This window comes from Pseudophryne corroboree, chromosome 2, assembly GCF_028390025.1.
Source record: "Pseudophryne corroboree isolate aPseCor3 chromosome 2, aPseCor3.hap2, whole genome shotgun sequence".
Taxonomy (NCBI): Eukaryota; Metazoa; Chordata; class Amphibia; order Anura; family Myobatrachidae; genus Pseudophryne; species Pseudophryne corroboree.
The window spans coordinates 6,999,669-7,022,517 of NC_086445.1; the positions used below are offsets into that span (position 1 = coordinate 6,999,669).

The following is a 22,849-nucleotide window of genomic DNA, read 5'->3' on the forward strand; positions in this document are numbered from 1 at the left end:
TCTTGTAAATTGCAGTATATACCGGTACGTAGAGATGTGTCCTCCTACATCCGTACTTCAGCCATGCTAAACAGCCCTTCTAGTCACGCCAAGCTTTGGCATGACTCAGTATGGCCTAGTGTCTTTATACACTGCTCAAAAAAATAAAGGGAACACTTAAACAACACAACATAACTCCAAGTCAAACACACTTCTGTGAAATCAAACTGTCCACTTAGGAAGCAACACTGATTGACAATCAATTTCACATGCAAATGGAATAGACAACAGGTGGGAATTATAGGCAATTAGCAAGACACCCCCAATAAAGGAGTTGTTCTGCAGGTGGTGACCACAGACCACTTCTCAGCTCCTATGCTTTCTGGCTGATGTTTTGGTCACTTTTGAAAGCTGGCGGTGCTTTCACTCTAGTGGTAGCATGAGACGGAGTCTACAACCCACACAAGGGGCTCAGGTAGTGCAGCTCATCCAGGATGGCACATCAATGTGAGCTGTGGCAAGAAGCTTTGCTGTGTCTGTCAGCGTGGTGTCCAGAGCATGGAGGCGCTACCAGGAGACAGGCCAGTACATCAGGAGACGAGGAGGAGGCCGTATGAGGGCAACAACCCAGCAGCAGGACCGCTACCTCCGCCTTTGTGTAAGGAGGAACAGGAGGAGCACTGCCAGAGCACTGCAAAATGACCTCCAGCAAGCCACAAATGTGCATGTGTCTACTCAAACGATCAGAAACAGACTCCATGAGGGTGGTATGAGGGCCCGACGTCCACAGGTGGGGGTTGTGCTTACAGCCCAACACCATGCAGGACGTTTGGCATTTGCCAGAGAACACCAAGATTGGCTAATTCGCCACTGGCACCCTGTGCTCTTCACAGATGAAAGCAGGTTCTCACTGAGCACATGTGACAGACATGACAGAGTCTGGAGACGCCAAGGAGAACGTTCTGCTGCCTGCAACATCCTCCAGCATGACCGGTTTGGCAGTGGGTCAGTAATGGTGTGGGGTGGCATTTCTTTGGGGGGGCCGCACAGCCCTCCATGTGCTCACCAGAGGTAGCCTGACTGCCATTAGGTACCGAGATGAGATCCTCAGGCCCCTTGTGAGACCATATGCTGGTGCGGTTGGCCCTGGGTTCCTCCTAATGCAAGACAATGCTAGACCTCATGCGGCTGGAGTGTGTCAGCAGTTCCTGCAAGACGAAGGCATTGATGCTATGGACTGGCCCGCCCGTTTCCCAGACCTGAATCCAATTGAGCACATCTGGGACATCATGTCTCGCTCCATCCACCAATGCCACGTTGCACCACAGACTGTCCAGGAGTATTATTAAATACTTTGTCCTTTACATAGTTGAATGTGCTGACAACAAAATCACACAAAAATTATCAATGGAAATCAAATTTATTAACCCATGGAGGTCTGGATTTAGAGTCACCCTCAAAATTAAAGTGGAAAAACACACTACAGGCTGATCCAACTTTGATGTAATGTCCTTAAAACAAGTCAAAATGAGGCTCAGTTGTGTGTGTGGCCTCCACGTGTCTGTATGACCTCCCTACAACGCCTGGGCATGCTCCTGATGAGGTGGCGGATGGTCTCCTGACGGATCTCCTCCCAGACCTGGACTAAAGCATCCGCCAACTCCTGGACAGTCTGTTGTGCAACGTGGCGTTGGTGGATGGAGCGAGACATGATGTCCCACATGTGCTCAACTGAATTCAGGTCTGGGGAACGGGCGGGCCAGTCCATAGCATCAATTCCTTCGTCTTGCAGGAACTGCTGACACACTCCAGCCACATGAGGTCTAGCATTGTCTTGCATTAGGAGGAACCCAGGGCCAACCGCACCAGCATATGGTCTCACAAGGGGCCTGAGGATCTCATCTCGGTACCTAATGGCAGTCAGGCTACCATCTGGTGAACACATGGAGGGCTGTGTGGCACCCCCAAAGAAATGCCACCCCACACCATTACTGACCCACTGCCAAACCGGTCATGCTGGAGGATGTTGCAGGCAGCAGAACGTTCTCCTTGGCGTCTCCAGACTCTGTCACGTCTGTCACATGTGCTCAGTGAGAACCTGCTTTCATCTGTGAAGAGCACAGGGCGCCAGTGGCGAATTTGCCAATCTTGGTGTTCTCTGGCAAATGCCAAACGTCCTGCACGGTGTTGGGCTGTAAGCACAACCCCCACCTGTGGATGTCGGGCCCTCATACCACCCTCATGGAGTCTGTTTCTGATCGTTTGAGTAGACACATGCACATTTGTGGCTTGCTGGAGGTCATTTTGCAGGGCTCTGGCAGTGCTCCTCCTGTTCCTCCTTGCACAAAGGCGGAGGTAGCGGTCCTGCTGCTGGGTTGTTGCCCTCCTACGCCTCCTCCACGTCTCCTGATGTACTGGCCTGTCTCCTGGTAGCGCCTCCATGCTCTGGACACTACGCTGACAGACACAGCAAACCTTCTTGCCACAGCTCGCATTGATGTGCCATCCTGGATGAGCTGCACTACCTGAGCCACTTGTGTGGATTGTAAACTCCGTCTCATGCTACCACTAGAGTGAAAGCACCGCCAGCTTTCAAAAGTGACCAAAACATCAGCCAGAAAGCATAGGAGCTGAGAAAGTGGTCTGTGGTCACCACCTGCAGGACAACTCCTTTATTGGGGGTGTCTTGCTAATTGCATATAATTTCCACCTGTTGTCTATTCCATTTGCACAACAGCATGTGACATTGATTGTCAATCAGTGTTGCTTCCTAAGTGGACAGTGTGATTTCACAGAAGTGTGATTGACTTGGAGTTACATTGTGTTGTTTAAGTGTTCCCTTTATTATTTTGAGCAGTGTATAATAGATAGTGTAATGGTATATAATAGATAGTGTAATGGTATATAATAGATAGTGTAATGGTATATAATAAATATTGTAATCTTTAGAGTAATCCATTATTCCTGACAATGATATACAGCGTGTGAGTGATACCAGTCATGTTATTATGTGTTTCAGGGACTGCCATAAAGATCCCTATTGTGTGTGTGGTGCTGGAGGGGGGCCCCGGAACCCTTGACGTGAGTATCACTAGAACCTTGTGTGTCCTTGACATTGTATCTATGGGGGGAATTCAGATCTGATCGCTATGCAGCAATATTTGCAGCCCTGCGATCAGATAATCGCCACCTACAGGAGGAGGGGGAATCGCTGTGCAGGCGTGTGATCCCACGTGTAGCTGAGCTGTGCAAACTGATCACATCACTAAGCGTGTTAGATAATGGGCAAAACCATGTGCACTGCAGGTGTGGCAGATGTAACATGTGCACTGCAGGTGGGTCAGATGTAACATGTGCACTGCAGGTGTGGCAGATGTAACGTGTGCACTGCAGGTGGGGCAGATGTAACGTGTGCACTGCAGGTGGGGCAGATGTAACGTGTGCAGTGCAGGTGTGGCAGATGTAACGTGTGCACTGCAGGTGTGGCAGATGTAACGTGTGCACTGCAGGTGTGGCAGATGTGACGTGTGCACTGCAGGTGTGGCAGATGTGACGTGTGCACTGCAGGTGTGGCAGATGTGACGTGTGCACTGCAGGTGTGGCAGATGTGACGTGTGCACTGCAGGTGTGGCAGATGTGACGTGTGCACTGCAGGTGTGGCAGATGTAACATGTGCACTGCAGGTGTGGCAGATGTAACATGTGCTAACATGTGCACTGTAGGTGGGGCAGATGTAACATGTGCACTGCAGGTGGGGCAGATGTACTGGGTGTAGTACTGCTGTCCGGTGGTCAGGAGACCGCCGGTCAGCTTACCGACGCCGGGATCCCGGCAGCATACCGACGCCGGGGTCCCGGCGGGGAGGGGCGAGTGCAGCAAGCCCCTTGCGGGCTCGGTGGCGACCTGCGGTCGCCACGGGTTCTATTCCCACTCTATGGGTGTCGTGGACACCCACGAGTGGAAATAGTCCCTGTTGGTCGGCATGCCAACCGTCGGGATAGTGAGCCGTCGGGCTGGTGGAGGAGGTCATGTGACTGTCGGTCAGCTGACCGGCGGTCACATGAATACCACCCGATGTAACATGTGCACTGCAGGTGGGGGCAGATGTAACATGTGCAGTGCAGGTGGGGGCAGATGTAACATGTGCAGTGCAGGTGGGGCAGCATAGGCGTGCGCAGCACATTTTATTAGGGGGTGCACGACTGGAATGGTGTGCCTAGCCCCACCCACTGGGTGTGCCTAGCCCCGCCCACTGGGCGTGCCTAGCACCATATTTTCTTGACATGGATATTACATATTGCTTTTTAATCATTTTGCTGTCTCTGAGTGCCAGTTATTTATGGACCTTTATATATCTATCTTTCTGAGCACCTGAGCAAGTTGTGCTTTTATGGGAGTGCCGGCTGCTGCTGTAAGGATAGATTATATATATATATACACTGCTCAAAAAAATAAAGGGAACACTAAAATAACACATCCTAGATCTGAATGAATGAAATATTGTTATTAAATACTTTGTTCTTTACATAGTTGAATGTGCTGACAACAAAATCACACAAATATTATTAATGGAGATCAAATTTATTAACCCATGGAGGTCTGGATTTGGAGTCACCCTCAAAATTAAAGTGGAAAAACACACTACAGGCTGATCCAACTTTGATGTAATGTCCTTAAAACAAGTCAAAATGAGGCTCAGTAGTGTGTGTGGCCTCCACGTGCCTGTATGACCTCCCTACAACCCACACAAGTGGCTCAGGTAGTGCAGCTCATCCAGCGAGCTGTGGCAAGAAGGTTTGCTGTGTCTGTCAGCGTAGTGTCCATAGCATGGAGGCCCTACCAGGAGACAGGCCAGTACATCAGGAGACGTGGAGGAGGCCGTAGGAGGGCAACAACCCAGCAGCAGGACCGCTACCTCCGCCTTTGTGCAAGGAGGAACAGGAGGAGCACTGCCAGAGCCCTGCAAAATGACCTCCAGCAAGATACAAATGTGCATGTGTCTACTCAAACGATCAGAAACAGACTTCATGAGGGTGGTATGAGGGCCCGACGTTCACAGGTGGGGGTTGTGCTTACAGCCCAACACCGTGCAGGAAGTTTGGCATTTACCAGAGAACACCAAGATTGGCAAATTCGCTACTGGCGCCCTGTGCTCTTCACAGATGAAAGCAGGTTCTCACTGAGCACATGTGACAGACGTGACAGAGTCTGGAGACGCCAAGGAGAACGTTCTGCTGCCTGCAACATCCTCCAGCATGACCGGTTTGGCAGTGAGTCAGTAATGGTGTGGGGTGGCATTTCTTTGGGGGGCCGCACAGCCCTCCATGTGCTCGCTAGAGGTAGCCTGACTGCCATTAGGTACCGAGATGAGATCCTCAGGCCCCTTGTGAGACCATATGCTGGTGCGGTTGGCCCTGGGTTCCTCCTAATGCAAGACAATGCTAGACATCATGTGGCTGGAGTGTGTCAGCAGTTCCTGCAAGACGAAGGCATTGATGCTATGGACTGGCCCGCCCGTTCCCCAGACCTGAATCCAATTGAGCACATGTGGGACATCATGTCTCGCTCCATCCACCAACGCCACGTTGCACCACAGACTGTCCAGGAGTTGGCGGATGCTTTAGTCCGGGTCTGGGAGGAGATCCCTCAGGAGACCATCCGCCACCTCATCAGGAGCATGCCCAGGCGTTGTAGGGAGGTCATACAGGCACGTGGAGGCCACACACACACTACTGAGCCTCATTGTGACTTGTTTTAAGGACATTACATCAAAGGTGGATCAGCCTGTAGTGTGTTTTTCCACTTTAATATTGAGGGTGACTCCAAATCCAGACCTCCATGGGTTAATAAATTTGTTTTCCATTGATAATTTTTGTGTGATTTTGTTGTCAGCGCATTCAACTATGTAAAGAACAAAGTATTTAATAAGAATATATCATTCATTCCGATCTAGGATGTGTTATTTTAGTGTTCCCTTTATTTTTCTGAGCAGTGTATGTGTATATATATATATATATATATATATATATATAAGGTGTAAAGAGCTGGCACTCAATGGATGATCCGTTAGTTGCCTTCCCAAAAACGCCTTGCAGCGAATTAAAGACAGCTTGTAGAAGGCGGCACTCCTAGGACTTACTTACAGATAATATAAATGGGTGACCACAATAAGCTGTTACCGTTTCCGTTTTATTACAAAAACTGACGAAAGTATTTGTAATAAAACTGAAACGTTAACAGCTTATTGTGGTGCTCGTCACCCATTTATATTATCTGTAAGTAAGTCCTGGGAGTGCCACCTTCTACAAGCTATATATATATATATATATATATATATATAGTAGTAATAATAATAATAATAACCCTTTATTTTCTTATACACCCCCACCCCCTGCCTGCCCTGAACTGTGCCCTGGTGCACACAAAGGTCTCTCACTCACATTCTGAAGGCTCAGGCAGGATACTGTTCTCCTCCAGCGGACCAGTGGTCGATAATGGCAGGGCGGCAGGGCACACACTACTCACTGCCACTGTCTAGAAATGAGCACGGGCGGGAGCCGGGACTCGGAGGACAGTCGACAAAGCAGGGCGGGAAGGAAGGAAGGAAGGAAGGAAGGGAGGGAGGGCGCGCGGTATGACGTGCTGAAGTCACACGCGAGGCAATCAGATTATGACGGTGGGTGGGCTGGGCTGTGCGGCCAGCCCACCCGTCCACGAAGAAGCCGCTTAGGTTATGTGCAGCTGACAGGGAGCTGTGTGAGTGTGACCGGCGGCGGCGCAGCGGGAAAGGGTGAATGCTGGATGCAGGACTCAGGTTATCCGATCATCGCTATCAGTGCGCTGCTGTAGTTGCCGTAGTATTGCTACAACAGCAGCACACAGACAGCGATGATCGGATTGCAGGTGTGATGTGCGGGGGGTGCCGGATATTAGGGGGTGCCTGTGCGCACGCCTATGTGGGGCAGATGTAACATGTGCAGTGCAGGTGGGGCAGATGGAACATGTGCAGTGCAGGTGTGGCAGATGTGCAGAGAGAGTTAGATTTGGGTGGGTTATATTGTTTCTGTGCAGGGTAAATACTGGCTGCTTTATTTTTACACTGCAAATTAGATTTCAGTTTGAACACCCCCCACCTACATCTGAATTAGGCCCTTTGTTACTTAGCTGCACTATGAGGCTTCTTGTGTTTTATGAATCCCGATGGTGTGTGGACAGTGCAGGTCCAGGATCCTTTCTGTGGGGGTCATTCCGAGTTGTTCGCTCTGTATTTTTTTCTCGCAACGGAGCGATTAGTCGCTAATGCGCATGCGCAATGTCCGCAGTGCGACTGCGCCAAGTAAATTTGCTATGCAGTTTGGTATTTTACTCACGGCATTACAAGGTTTTTTCTTCGTTCTGGTGATCGTAATGTGATTGACAGGAAGTGGGTGTTTCTGGGCGTAAATTGGCCGTTTTATGGGTGTGTGTGAAAAAACGCTACCGTTTCTGGGAAAAACGCGGGAGTGGCTGGAGAAACGGAGGAGTGTCTGGGCGAACGCTGGGTGTGTTTGTGACGTCAAACCAGGAACGACAAGCACTGAACTGATCGCAGATGCCGAGTAAGTCTGGAGCTACTCAGAAACTGCTAAGAAGTGTCTATTCGCAATTTTGCTAATCTTTCGTTCGCAATTTTAAGAAACTAAGATTCACTCCCAGTAGGCGGCGACTTAGCGTGTGCAAAGCTGCTAAAAGCAGCTTGCGAGTGAACAACTCGGAATGACCCCCTGTGCATGGTGTGTGGACAGTGCAGGTCCAGGATCCATTCTGTGCATGGTGTGTGGACAGTGCAGGTCCAGGATCCATTCTGTGCATGGTGTGTGGACAGTGCAGGTCCAGGATCCATTCTGTGCATGGTGTGTGGACAGTGCAGGTCCAGGATCCATTCTGTGCATGGTGTGTGGACAGTGCAGGTCCAGGATCCATTCTGTGCATGGTGTGTGGACAGTGCAGGTCCAGGATCCATTCTGTGCATGGTGTGAATGGTCCCTGTGGACCCTAAACTGCAGAACAGACTTCATGGCCCCAGCTGTGAGAAACACTGACGGGTTACTCAATGTCCTCTTACATTCTATCTACAGTCACGCTTAACAGCGCTTCAAGTCACACCATGTCGCAGCGGGACTCGTTAGTGCTGAGCGTCTTTTTTTTCTTGCAGCGAAAATGCGTCTTCGTCTCAAAGTAGACAATATGGGCCCTCATTCCGAGTTGATCGGTCGCAAGGCGAATTTAGCAGAGTTACACACGCTAAGCCGCCGCCTACTGGGAGTGAATCTTAGCTTCTTAAAATTGCGACCGATGTATTCGCAATATTGCGATTACTTACTACTTAGCAGTTTCAGAGTAGCTTCAGACTTACTCTGCCTGTGCGATCAGTTCAGTGCTTGTCGTTCCTGGTTGACGTCACAAACACACCCAGCGTTCGCCCAGGCACTCCCACCGTTTCCCCGGCCACTCCTGCGTTTTTTCCGGAAACGGTAGCGTTTTCAGCCACACGCCCCTGAAACGCCGTGTTTCCGCCCAGTAACACCCATTTCCTGTCAATCACATTACGATCGCCGGAGCGAAGAAAAAGCCGTGAGTAAAATTACTTTCATCATAGTAAAGTTACTTGGCGCAGTCGCAGTGCGAACATTGCGCATGCGTACTAAGCGGATTTTCACTGCGATGCGATGAAAAATACCGAGCGAACAACTCGGAATGAGGGCCATGATGCAGAAGCAGCTTCTGCTGATTACAGCGATATGCAGCATGTGTAATGGCTGTATGTGCATCCAAAATGCTAAGCTTCAGTGTTTTCCTGGAAATCATGGAACGTGGCATTTTGGATGCAGAAACAGCCGCTACGACGCACAGATTATAGGCACCTTTACATTACTTTGCAACTAAGATGAATTTTAGCGGCAAAAAACGCCAGAAAAAAATGCTCGGTGCTACCGATCCAGTCGGCAATTACGCAATAGGTGTAACGCGACTTGTAGCACATGGAGCAAAGATGTATCTGTATATACATATTTATCAAGGAGTCCAGCCCATGCACTCTCTAATGGTAAGCCAAACCTCTGTAGTGGTTGCCACACCCCCTCTGGGGCCTGGCCAAACCCTTAAGCATGGATCCCTACCACTGTATTTCCCCAGTGGGCCCTTCATGCGACAGTCTGACACTGTATGCAGACCAGAGCCAGCACTACGGATCTCCAATACAGTGTTAATAAATATATAAAAAGTTTTTTTTTGTTTTTTTTTTACATTCAATTCCAAACAATGACCAGAAGGGGTTCAGTACGATATGCCGGCGGTCGGGCTCCCGGCGACCAGCATACCGGTGCCGGGAGCCCGACCACCGGCTTACCGACAGTGTGGCGAGCGCAAATGAGCCCCTTGCGGGCTCGCTGCGTTCGCCACGCTACGGGCACGATGGCGCGCTACGCGCGCCACACTATTTTATTCTCCCTCCAAGGGGGTCGTGGACCCCCACGAGGGAGAATAAGTGCCGGTATGCCGGCTGTCGGGATCCCAGCGCCGGTATACTGTGCACCGGGATCCCGTCAGTCGGCATACTGAAGACCACCCGACCAGAAGAATATGATGTTATAGGACAATGTACCAGAGCCGATATGCCATATGCATCAGCTGCAGATGGGGATATGTGTCACGCTCGGCGTAAGTTGGGATTCCGACAACCGAGTTTTGGCTGAAGGGACAGCTACCTGTGAGGAGAGTAAACGAGGTGGCTGAATGTAATTCCTCCTCATGGGGTGGAAGCCAAACTAAGTGTTAACATTGGCCGGAGGGCGTAAAGAAAAGGAGGACTTCGTAGGAAGATAACTGTAGTTTTAATGAATAATCAGGCTGTACACGAACATTGGAGAAATAGAAGAAACTGGAAGAATTAGAGTCTATGTTTAAATGACTTGAAGAGTGAAGCTGAAGAACTCCGGTAAAGAGGAACTGAAGACTGTGGTTTGTGGTTGAAAGACGAGGCTGAAAAACTTGGACTTTGAAGAAATGAAGACTGCTGCGGGAACCGCCGTTAGCACTTGGAGATCCTCTATGACCTGGAACCCCGTGAGCGCATCCACGAGTGGCAACGGACTTAGACAGCAGGACTGCAGCAGCGTTTAGGTAACCGATGGATGAGAGCAACCAGGACCAGGGAACCAGAAGTAACCTGGGAGCACAGAGCTGGAGAACCTTTCACAAGGAGGTAACATGAAGCACTGGCACTCTCCCTCTGAGCCAGACCCCTTTTGTAAGGGGAGAACACGCAGGATTGGCTGGACACAGATTGGGAACTTCATTGGTAATACTCTGGTCTCCAACATGGCTGCCCCCAGCACAGGAGACATACTTAGCTATTAGCACACAGCTTTAGCCAGCTTCTGTCTCTGACACATTATACTATGTCACCACTAGAGGACCTTACCGCAGTGATCCCCGCCGCAGCACCCGGCTCTCCAGACCCCCGGACCCCGGCCCTTGGCAGCCGCACATCCGTCCAGAAGGACCCGCCACCAGCAGCTCCCTGCCGCCGCAGCCGCGCCAAGCAGCGGGATGGTAACGCGCGGGAGCACCTGCCGGAGGTAAGTCTCTGGAGCCTGACAGTACCCCCCCCCCCGTTTTTGGGGTGGGCTCTGAACACCCTTGTGCTTTCATCGGATTCTTGATATGAAAGGCCCGGACTAATCTTGGAGCATGGACGTCCTCTTCAGAAACCCAAGACCTTTCCTCTGGTCCATATCCCTTCCAATCAATAAGATATTGGAGATGACCATATCTTTTACGACAGTCAAGGAACCTATGAACTTCAAATTATTCTCCCTGAGCAGTCTAGGGAGCGCAGCCGGAAAACGGTTCAGTATGAGAGGCTTCAGTAAGGAGATGTGAAATGCATTTGGAATCTTCAAGTACGGTGGCACTTTGTATGCTACTGGATTCAGTACTTTTTCAACAGGATATGGTCCAATGAATCTGGGGGCAAATTACTTGGAAAGGACCTTGAGTCTTAAGTTTTGAGTAGAAATCCATACTTGATCACCCACTTTGAGACTAGGGACAGCCTTCCGTTTCCGATCTGCAAAAAACTTGTATTTATTGGACGTTTTAAGCAGAGCCTCATGAACGTGTTTCCACATCTTAGTGAATTGCTGAAAGGCTAACTCTGCAGCAGGTACTTCGAGAGCTGGAAGAGATTGGAAAGCAGGAACACGTGGATGAAGTCCATGATTACAATAAAAGGGTGTGGACTGAGTAGCGGAATGGTAGAGATTATTGTGAGCAAATTAAGCAAATGGAAGATAGTCCAGCCAATCGTCCTGAGAAGAAGACATGAAGAGTTGTAGGAAAGTCTCTAAGTCTTGGTTCACTCTCTCAGTCTGGCCATCCATTTGGGGATAGTATGCAGAGGAGAAACTTAATTCCATTCCAAGAGCTGAACTCAGTGCTCTCCAGAAGTTAGCCACAAACTGAGGCCCTCGATTGGAAACTATATCTTGTGGAAGTCCATGTAACTGGAAGATGTCTGATATGAACATTTTTGATAGTTGTGGAGCGGTTGGAAGACCTGTGAGTAGGACAAAGTGCGCCATTTTGGAAAATCGGCCCACAATGACCCAAATGGTGTTTTGTCCTTTGGAGGCAGGTAGGTCAGTTATAAAGTCCATGGAGATGTGTGTCCAGGGTTTTTGTGGAACCGATAGCGGATGAAGAAGACCTGATGGTAATCCTCTTGGACTTTTATGTTGGGCACACTTTGGGCATGCAGCTATGAATTCCGAAACATCCGTCTTCAGATGAGGCCACCAATAGAAGCATTGGATGAACTTAAGAGTCTTGAGGCTACCTGCGTGTCCCATACACGGTGAGGTATGAGCCCACGTGAGCAGTTTTTTCCTGAGTTCTGGTGCAACAAAGGTTTTTCCCAGTGGCGGAAGCAGAGTAGTACGAGTTGCAGCAAAGGAGGCCGGATCTAGGATGAACAGTCTGTCCGGAGGATCTGTGGACTCATCTAAACTCAATGAATGAGAGAGCGCATCTGCTTTCCGATTAAGAGACCCTGGACGATAACTGAGCTTGAAAGAAAAATGTCAGAAGAACAGTGTCCACCTGGCTTGCCGTGGGTTTAAACATCGGGCGGTCTGAAGATATAAAAGATTTTTGTGATCTGTGGTTACTGAGATTGGGTGCTGAGCTCCTTCCAGTAAGTACCTCCACTCTTCAAAAGCAAGTTTTATGGCAAGCAATTCTTGTTCTCCAATGGCATCGTTTTGTTCTGCCGGAGAGAATCTTCGGGAAAAATAAGCACAAGGATGAGCTTTCTGATCCTCGAAGTACTGGGATAAGATGGCCCCCACTCCTACTGAAGAAGCATCCACCTCCACCTGAAAAAGACGACTGAGATCAGGTTGCCGAAGGATAGTTGCAGACATGAAGGCCTCTTTTAGAAACGAAAAGGCTCTTAGTGCCTCAGGTGGCCATCTGCAGAATTAGACCCTTTTCTTGTTAGTGCTGTAACCGGGGCAATGATGGATGAATAATCTTTAATAAACTTCCTATAGAAATTGTCGAAGCCTAGAAAACACTGGATTCCCTTCTGAGTGGTAGGAAGGGTTCAATCTCTGATTGCTTGGACTTTGGCAGGATCCATCTGTAATTCCCTCCTGGAAATGATGTAACCTAAAAAAGGGATGGAGGGAACCTCAAACGTGCACTTCTCTAGTTTACAAAAGAGTCGATTATCCCTTAGACGTCTCAAGACTTCTTTGACTTGTTCCCGATGGACTTTCAGATCTATAGAAAATATTTAGAATATCGTCCAGATACACAACCAGGCAATTATAGAGGAGATCTCGGAATAACTTGTTGACATAATTCTGGAAGACTGCTGGATCATTACATAAGCCAAAGGGCATCACCAGATATTCGTAATGCCCATCGCGATTATTGAATGCAGTCTTCAACTCGTCTCCTGTGCGAATGCGTATAAGGTTATAAGCTTACCGCAGGTCCAATTTGGTGAAAATGGTAGCCCCCTTTACATGGTCGAATAGTTCGGGAATCAAGGGTAAGGGATATCTGTTCTTAACTGTAATTTTGTTGAGGCCCCGGTAGTCGATGCAAGGCCGTAGGTCCCCGTCCTTCTTCTTAACAAAAAAAACCCCTGCCCTGGCTGGAGAAAAGGAAGGGCGAAGGAACCCTTTGGCCAAATTCTCCTGTATGTGCTCAGACATCGCTTGGGTTTCTGGGAGAGATAAAGGGTACGTTCAGCCTCTGGGAGTTGTTTTACCAGGCAGTAAATCGATAGGGCAGTCCCAACTTCGGTGGGGAGGCAAGGTATCCGCCCCTTGCTTACTGAACATGTCCAGAAAGGGCTGATAGGCATCTGGGAGATCGGTGGAGTGTAGGGTAAAGAGTGGCTTGATGGTGGATAAACAGCTTTGAGAACACGACTCCCCCCAGGCGAGTACGTCCATAGTTTGCCAATCCAAGCGGGGCTGTGCTCCTGTAACCACGGGAATCCTAGGATTATTTTTTTAGAGGCTTTGGGAATTACCAGGAAAGAGATAACTTTAGAATGGAGAATATCAACTTTCATCTTCAGAGGAACTGTACGGTGGGTGATGATCCCTTAAAGGATATAACTTCCGTCAACCGCGGTGATAGAGATAGCTCGCTCCAAACGAATGGTTGGTATTGCAGACTATCGGACTAAGGCGGAAGTAACAAAACTTTCTGCAGCTCCGGAATCCAAAAGTGCTGCAACATGAAGGGAGGTAGAGGGAAGTTCCAGACATACAGCCAACAGTGATTCCTTCCTGGTAAATTGGTTGGGGAATGCTCCTAGCTTAACCTCTCCTGCGTAAGCTCGGAGCGGGAGTTTCCCGGTCGTTGAATACAAGACTTAACGAAGTGGTCGGTTGCCCCACAATACATGCAGAGGTTGCCCTGTCTGCGTCTTTAACGTTCCTCATTGGTGAGACGAGAGCGGTTGACCTGCATGGGTTCTTCAGTAGACGGTGAGGATGGTCTAGGAGTGGGACAGGTCCGAGGTTTGGGTTGCTCGAACCTTATTTTCTCAAGACCGCGCTCCTTGTATCTCAGATCAATCTTGTTACATAAAGAAATAAGCTGATCGTGCTTAACTGGCACATCCTGAGTGAACAGGTCATCTTTAATTTTGTAGGAGAGACCGTTCCAAAAGGCGGCAATGAGAGACTCTTCATTCCAGCCCACTTCGGAAGACAGAGTACGGAATTGGATCATGTACTGGGCGACGGAATGGGTTCCCTGACGCAGACGCAGAATCTCCAAAGAGGCAGAGGTGGTCCGGCCTGGCTCGTCAAAGATTTTACGAAAAGTTGCCACGAATTCCAGTTAATTCGAGAGTATGGGATCAGTTCTCTCCCATAAGGGTGAAGCCCAATCCAGAGCTGGTCCGGTCAGAAGTGAAATGATGTATGCGATTTTGGTCCGATCAGACGGAAAGTTAGCTGACTGAAGCTCAAACTTGATCTCGCATTGATTGAGGAACCCTCGGCATTGCTTTGGACTACCGTCAAATTTACTGGGTGGTGGTAGTTGTAAACGAGGAACTGGAATCGACACTAGAGGATTAAGTGTTGGCGGATTGGAAGCTGGAACTGGAGTTCGAGATGTGGAAATGGCTGTGTGAAGAGAATCCAAATGAGTGGACATATTCTGCATGAACTGTACAATCTGTAGCATGGCCTCCTGTTTATTTAGACGAGACAGAATATCCACGGAGGTGTTGCCCCCGGTAGCGTGCTCACTTGCCATAGCCATTGGGCCAGTGCTTACTGTCACGCTCGGTGTAAGTTGGGGTTCCGACAACCGAGTTTTGGCTGAAGGGACAGCTACCTGTGAGGAGAGTAAACGAGGTGGCTGAATGTAATTCCTCCTCATGGGTTGGAAGCCAAACTAAGTGTTAACGTTGGCCGTAGGGCGTAAAGAAAAGGAGGACTTCGTAGGAAGATAACTGTAGTTTTAATAAATAATCAGGCTGTACACGAATATTGGAGAAATTGGAGAAACTGGAAGAATTCGAGTCTATGGTTAAATGACTTGAAGAGTAAAGCTGAATAACTCCGGTAAAGAAGAACTGAAGACTGTGTTTTATGATTAAAGATGAGGCTGAAGAACTTGGACTTTGAAGAAATGAAGACGTCTGCGGGAACCGTCGTTAGCACCTGGAGCTCCTCTACGACCTGGGACCCCGTGAGCGCTTCCACGAGTGGCAACGGACTTAGACAGCAGGACTGCAGCAGCGTTTAGGTAACTGATGGATGAGAGCAACCAGGACAATGGAACCAGAAGTAACCTGGGAGCACAGAGCTGGAGAACCTTTCAAAAGGAGGTAACTTGAAGCACTGGCACTCTCCCTCTGAGCCAGCCCCCTTTTGTAAGGGGAGAACACGCAGGATTGGCTGGACACAGATTGGGAACTTCATTGGTAATACTCTGGTCTCCAACATGGCTGCCCCCAGCACAGGAGACATACTTAGCTGTTAGCACACAGCTTTAGCCAGCTTCTGTCTCTGACACACTATACTATGTCACCACTAGAGGACACTTTATTGCAGCGATCCCCGCCGCAGCGCCCGGCTCTCCAGACCCTCGGCCCCCTGGCCCTTGGCAGCCGCACATCCGTCCAGAAGGACCCGCCGCCAGCAGCTCCCTGCCGCCACAGCCGCGCCAACCAGCGGGATGGTAACCCGCGGGAGCACCCGCCGAAGTTAAGGCTCCGGAGCCTGACAATATGAGTAATCCAAACTCCATATATCTATATATATATTTGAGGGAGTCCTCTCCCATTTATTAAAAATAATTTATTCTAACTCTAATAAATTATTACCATTATGCTGATTAAAATGACATGCGGCATGCCTATATTCCTCGTGTGACTGCGGCTGTATCTGCATACGGAATGCTACGTTACAGTGTCAATAATATGATATGCTGCATGCCTATATTCTACGTGTGACTGCGGCTGTATCTGCATACAGAATGCTATGTTACAGTTTCAATAATATGAGTTGCTGCATGCCTATATTCCTCGTGTGACTGCGGCTGTATCTGCATACAGAATGATACGTTACAGTGTCAATAATATGATATGCTGCATGCCTATATTCTGTGTGGGACTGCAGCTTTATCTGCATATGGAATGCTACATTACAGTATCAGTAATAGGATATGCGGCATACCTATATTCTGTGTGTGACTGAGGCTGTATCTGCATACAGAATGCTACGTTACAGTATCAGTAATAGGATATGTGGCATGCCTATATTCTGTGTGTGACTGAGGCTGTATCTGCATACAGAATGCTACATTACAGTGTCAGTAATTGGATATATAGCATGCCTATTTTCTGTGTGTAACTGCGGCTCAATCTGCAAATGACATGGTATGTTACAGTATCAGTAATAGGATATGTGGCATGCCTATATTCTGTGTGTGACTGAGGCTGTATCTGCATACAGAATGCTACATTACAGTGTAAGTAATAGGATATGCGGCATCCCTATATTCTGTGTGTGACTGCCGCTGAATCTGCATTTGGAATGCTATGTTACAGTGTCAGTTAAATGATATGCGGCATACCTATATTCTGTGTGTGACTGTGGCTGTATCTGCATATGGAATGCTACGTTACAGTGTCAGTAATAGGATATGTGGCATGCCTATATTCTGTGTATGACTGTAGCTGTATCTGCATATGGAATGCTACCTTACAGTGTCAGTAATAGGATATGCGGCATGCCTGTATTCTGTGTATGACTGTAGCTGTATCTGCATATGGAATGCTATGTTACAGTGTCAGTAATAGGATATGTGGCATGCCTATATTATGTGTGTGACTGCAGCTGTATCTGCATAAGGAATGCTACGTTACAGTGTCAGTAATATGATATGCGGCATGCCTATATTCTGTGTGTGACTGCAGCTGTATCTGCATATGGAGTGCTACGTTACAGTGTCAGTAATAGGATATGTGGCATGCCTATATGCTGAGATTGACTGTGGCTGTATATTTGGAATGCTACGTTACAGTACTTGGATATGTGGCATGCCTATATTCTGTGTGTGTAACTGTGGCTATATCTGCGTACAGGATGCTACGTTACAGTGTCAGTAATAGGATATGCGGTAAGACTGCAGCTGTATCTGCATATGGAATGCTATGTTACGGTAACAATAAAATGATATGTGGCATGCCTATATATTGAGTGTGACTGTGGCAGCATCTGCATCCGGAATGCTACGTTACAGTGTCAGTAACTGGATATGCAGCATGCCTATGTTCTGTGTGTGACCGTGGTTTTATCTGCATATGGAATGCTACATTACAGTGATAGTAATATGATATGCGGCATGCTTATATTCTGTGTGCGGCTGTATCTGTATATGGATTTTCTACATTAGTGTCAGTAAAATAATATGTGGCATGCCTATATACTCTGTGTGCGACTGTGGCTGTATCAGCATAAAGAATGCTACATTACAGTGTCAGTAATTGGATATATAGCATGCCTATTTTCTGTGTGTAACTGCGGCTCAATCTGCAAATGACATGGTATGTTACAGTGTCAGTAATAGGATATGCAGATGCCTATATTCTGTGTGTGTGACTGTGTCTGTATCTGCATTTGACATGGTACATTACAGTGTCAGTGTGAAGATATCGGGTTCCAAATCACTAAGTCATGGTGGTAGATGAAAAACCAACAGTGGTTTATTGAACAGAATGGGTTATAAAAAGCTCAGCACACTTCTGTGATCCAATTCCACATGACAATTCCCACCACAATCTCCTGAGAGAACATTACTTCTTAGTCTGGGAGCAGAGAGTCTCTTCTAGTAATACAGATTCCCAGATAAATCCAATATAATGGGTCCCCAAGCAGATCCCTGGCAGAACATTACTTCTTAGCCTGGGATCAAATAATCTCTCTTCAGCTCTCTGGGTAGCTCTACTTATACCCCCAGAAGCTTCATATTTCTGGGGTGTGTGTGACCTTACAGCAGTGGAATACAATACATATTCTAATCAAGGTGATTACATCAGCCAGAGAGCCACCCTGTCCGGTCAGCTCACTTTTGGACAATAGGGAGTAAACAAACATGGACAATGGTACCTTATATGACTCAACATTTGAATGTCCACTGTTGTGTATGAAAACAATAGGAAACTAGGTCTAACATAAATACATTATCTAAAGGGTAACAGATAACATAACACAATTGCATATATTAACAATATTAAGGTTGATTTAAACACAGTATTAGGTGAGCAGCAATGGACATGTTATGGAGAATGAATAAACAGACAAATTGGATGTATATGGATATGGGTATAAAAAGTACATATTTGACACAGGAAATGAGGCATAGATATATTAATTGTCACAGACCTCATGTCCTCATTCCTCTCCCACTTTTTAGACCCAGTGTCCCGTCAAGTTGTAGGTAAAGTCCTCAATGTCCAAGCGAGGTTGTTGGGACAATCCAGTAAGTCTTTCCTTAGGTTTGGTGAGAGGGTGATTAGCAATTCAGAAGTTCCTCCACCACTTTTAAGCCCTGTGCCTGGGCAGTACAAACTAGCTGGCACTGTAACCCCAACTGGGTCAAAAGGACTGAGGGCCATGTTTCCTGAAGAGTCTATTGACCGGCCTTTTGGGTCTGGTGGAATTATGATTAGCAACCCACAATTGCTCAGTTCTTCACTAGATTCCAAATTATATGTCCTGGTAGCAAATAACTCTGGTACCAAAACGTACTTGTAAATGTCTGTACCTCTTCCACTCATTCCGTGGTCTCCCACCTGAGAACAAGCAAATAGTGGGATGCTGGCTGAGAGCAGTTTCCCTCCTGGTGGTGCATTACATCCCTTGCCTCTGGCACTTCAGGAGTAGGTATTTTATCCATGTGCCCCAAACAAATTTGTCAGTTGCATAAGGACGGGCAGATGGCGGTGCTCTGCCATGGCTTCAGATATAGTGTGGGGCTCTCCTCCACCCTCCTCGGATTGCATGCCAAAAATCTGTCCAATGGCAGTAACATGTTGGGGCTCCTGCCCTATTGATAAAGGTAATTGAACTTTGGCTGCAGGGAAGTAGCAAAATCCAACAATTTGTCGCTTAAATCTTCCCCCTCAAAAGCCACTTTCACCGTTCCCTCAGGTAATTCCCATGTGGCTGCAGAGAAACTAACAGGACTGACTGATCCCTGTCCAAGTCTTCTCCCTCAAAAGCCAATCCCCCTCCCCCAAACACAACACTGTAAATGGCTCAGTAGCCAGGACTGGTTGGTGCTCACCTGAAGGATTCCCTTGGAGGCTCTGTTGCTGAAGTGGTGGTCGGGTGATAGTGGCAACTTCTTCCTCAATGTCTCGCTGGCACTCTGCGATGGTTTCTATATCCTCCAAGCCCACAAATGGCCAGTTGTAACACAGCTCAGGCCGGTCACTGAGTGTTTCACTGCGACATTCCCCCAGGGAGAAGAGAACGGGTTGCAGACATTGCTTCCTTGCATCCAACCTGGTCAAGGTCATCCTTTTCCAGTGTAACATACTGGGCAGACAGTTCTTGACACTCTCTCACTAAGTCCTCATCTTCCATCTCAGCAAAAGGGAAGTTGTAGTGCAGTTCCTCCTGGGGTGCCTGGATTGTGGTCACTGCTTTCTTCACTTCGTGTGCTTCCTTCCGTATAGACCACTGGGCAACTTCTTCCCTTGGGTATGGGAGAAGCTGTTGCAGATGGTGCCTTTCAGCATCCACCCTGTAACACTGGTCTCGCCATGCTGAAGTGGGGCCCCCGATCCTATGCCACTTCCTCTGGCTCTGTCCGGGAAGACACTTAACTCTGCTCTTGCCCTTCAGTCTCTGTATATTGTATCCTTTGTGTCATTTGGGCCACTGTTTCGATCACTTTCTCCATGAATTCCTCACTCTGGCTCCCCCAGCAGATTCCATGTGGCTGCTTCACTTCTGCAGTGCATGAACGCATTCCCCAGATGACACAACTTGTCCTGTATGCTGGATACTCTCCACCTGCTGATTACCCACTGAGCTTCATTCCAGTACTCCCAAATGTACTGCATCTTGGTAAATATAAATAACATATCCAGCTTCCCAGCCTGCCGATATGCTGACGAACTTCCATCCACAAGCTCCACTGCCCTGGTTCCATTACTGGTCCCCTACGCTGAGTCCTGGACCATATCCTCCTCTTCCTCCTCATCACAGGGGTGCTCAAAGTCCCATTGAGCCAATTTTCCAGTTAGGGACCCCTTGGTATCCACTTTGTTGAATACAATGTTTCTTGCAGGACTCCCTTCTTGATGTCTTTGTAATATTGTGCTGCTGTCTCCAATCTGCTGTAATATCTTGCATCCATGTTTGTAACCTCAGTGATCCCTCTGCTTGCCACCAAATGTGAAGATATCGGGATCCAAATCACTCAGTCATGGTGGTAGATGAAAAACCAACAGTGGTTTATTGAACAGAATGGGTTATAAATAGTTCAGCACACTTCTTTGATCCAATTCCACATGACAATTCCAACCACAATCTCCTGACAGAACATTACTTCTTAGTCTGGGAGCAGAGAGTCTCCTCTAGCAATACAGAGACCCAGATAAATCCAATACAATGGGTCCCCAAGCAGATCCCTGGCAGAACATTACTTCTTAACCTGGGATCAAAGAATCTCTCTTCAGCTCTCTGGGTAGCTCTACTTATATCTCCAGAAGCTTCATATTTCTGGGGTGTGTGTGACCTCTGTGTCTGAGGATCTTACAGCATTGGAATGCAATACATATTCTAATCAAGGTGATTACATCAGTCAGAGAGCCACCCTGTCTGGTCAGCTCACTTTTGGACAATAGGGAGTAAACAAACATGGACAATGGTACCTTATATGACTCACCCTCTGAGGTCCTCTGTGGGGTATGAAAACAATAGGAAACTAGGTCTGACACAAATACATTATCTAATGGGTCACAGATAACATAACACAATTGCATATATTAACAATATTAAGGTTGATTTAAACACAGTATTGGGTGAGCAGCAATGGATATGTTATGGAGAATTGGATAAATATAGATATAGGTATAAAACGTACATATTGGACACAGTGAATGAGGCATAGCTATATTAATTGTCACAGACCTCATGTCCTCACATGTTGATTATTGTGTGCCCAGCTTCAGAAGGATTCCTGACTAGTGTGGCGGTTAGTGTAGTTGTGCAGTGTTAGTGGCTATACGTAGAAGCAGTGCCTCCAGGTGTGTAATACTGCAGCAGATACACCATACCTCTCTCCTGGCTGGTGCGCATACCAGCAGCTGTAGTTGCCACCCTACTGCTAAGTACAGCTCAGTGCGGGTGCAGGGTGAATAGTAGGGGGTAGTTATCACATGCTGTGAAACGCGTGAGTTGAATGTAGAGAGAACTTGAAGCTGTGATCCATTAGGTAAGGTGAAAGTTCTGTCCTTATCCTGGATCATTCAAGATATATTTTGGTGCTTAATTGTGTTTATGCTCCTCCAGCATCTAAACAAGTTTCCTTTACTTTTCTCCAACTCTTTCTAATATTCCCAATTTCCATATTGTCCTTTCTGCAGACCATATACAACTCCATGTGTAATAACACCCCATGTGTCATTGTGGAAGGATCCGGGCGTGTTGCAAACATTATTGCAGAGGTGGCAAATCTTGGTTCTTCCAAAATTACTATTTCTCTCATCAAGGAAAAAATGCAGAACTATTTCCAGGAGTCGTACGACACTTTCACCGAAACTCAGATTATCACATGGACCAAGAAAGTGAGTCACAAACACCTTTTATATTCATTCTATTATATCCATACTGACAACATGTACATACCCCAAACTAATATACATGATGCAGCTTCCAGCGCAGTGCCCAATATGGACACCAGTCAACTGACAAATATAATGTATACTGCAGCCCACTATATACTGTATACTGCAGCCCAGGACTTAATATATATTACAGCTTCTTACAGTCAACTGCCCAGTATACTGTATACTGTAGACCACTCCATAATATATATTCTAGCTCACTACCTAATGTATATTGGACACCTTCCCAATGAATACTGCAGCCCAATTTATTATAAAAAATGAATGTAGTTTCAAAGGAGGTGCTCTGGGCAATCAGCAGAGTGAGGTGAGGATAGTGTGCTTTCTCCTTCTCCCTCCAGATCCAGGAGGTGCTCTGGGCAATCAGCAGAGCGAGGTGAGGAGAGTGTGCTTTCTCCTTCTCCCTCCAGATGCAGGAGGTGCTCTGGGCAATCAGCAGAGCGAGGTGAGGAGAGTGTGCTTTCTCCTTCTCCCTCCAGATCCAGGAGGTGCTCTGGGCAATCAGCAGAGCGAGGTGAGGAGAGTGTGCTTTCTCCTTCTCCCTCCAGATCCAGGAGGTGCTCTGGGAAATCAGCAGAGCAAGGTGAGGAGAGTGTGCTTTCCCCATCTCCTGCCAGCTCCTTGAAGTGCTCTAGGCAATCAGCAGAAGAAGATGAGGAGAGTGTGCTTTCCCCTCTCCCCCCAGCTACAGGAGATGCTCTGGGCAGTCAGCAGAGCAAGGTGAGGAGAGTGTTCTATCCTCGTCTCCTGCCAGCTCCAGGAGGTGCTCTTGGAAATCAGCAGAGCAAGGTGAGGAGAGTGTGCTTTCCCCATCTCCCACCAGCTCCAAGAGGTGCTCTGGGCAATCAGAAGAGCAAGGTGAGGAGAGTGTGCTTTCCCCATCTCCCACCAGCTTCAAGAGGTGCTCTGGGCAATCAGCAGAGC

General features: G+C 47.8%; 1 protein-coding gene across 1 annotated transcript in view; it reads left to right on the forward strand.

Annotated features, from left to right (window-relative positions):
- LOC134988793 (transient receptor potential cation channel subfamily M member 2-like) overlaps window positions 1–22,849 on the forward strand; it is a 734,670-nt gene that overhangs the window by 157,549 nt on the left and 554,272 nt on the right. The window contains exons 8-9 of the mRNA XM_063950575.1: window positions 2,999–3,060; window positions 21,665–21,865. Coding sequence (XP_063806645.1) covers window positions 2,999–3,060; window positions 21,665–21,865 — 263 coding nt within the window. The remainder of the gene's footprint in view (window positions 1–2,998; window positions 3,061–21,664; window positions 21,866–22,849) is intronic.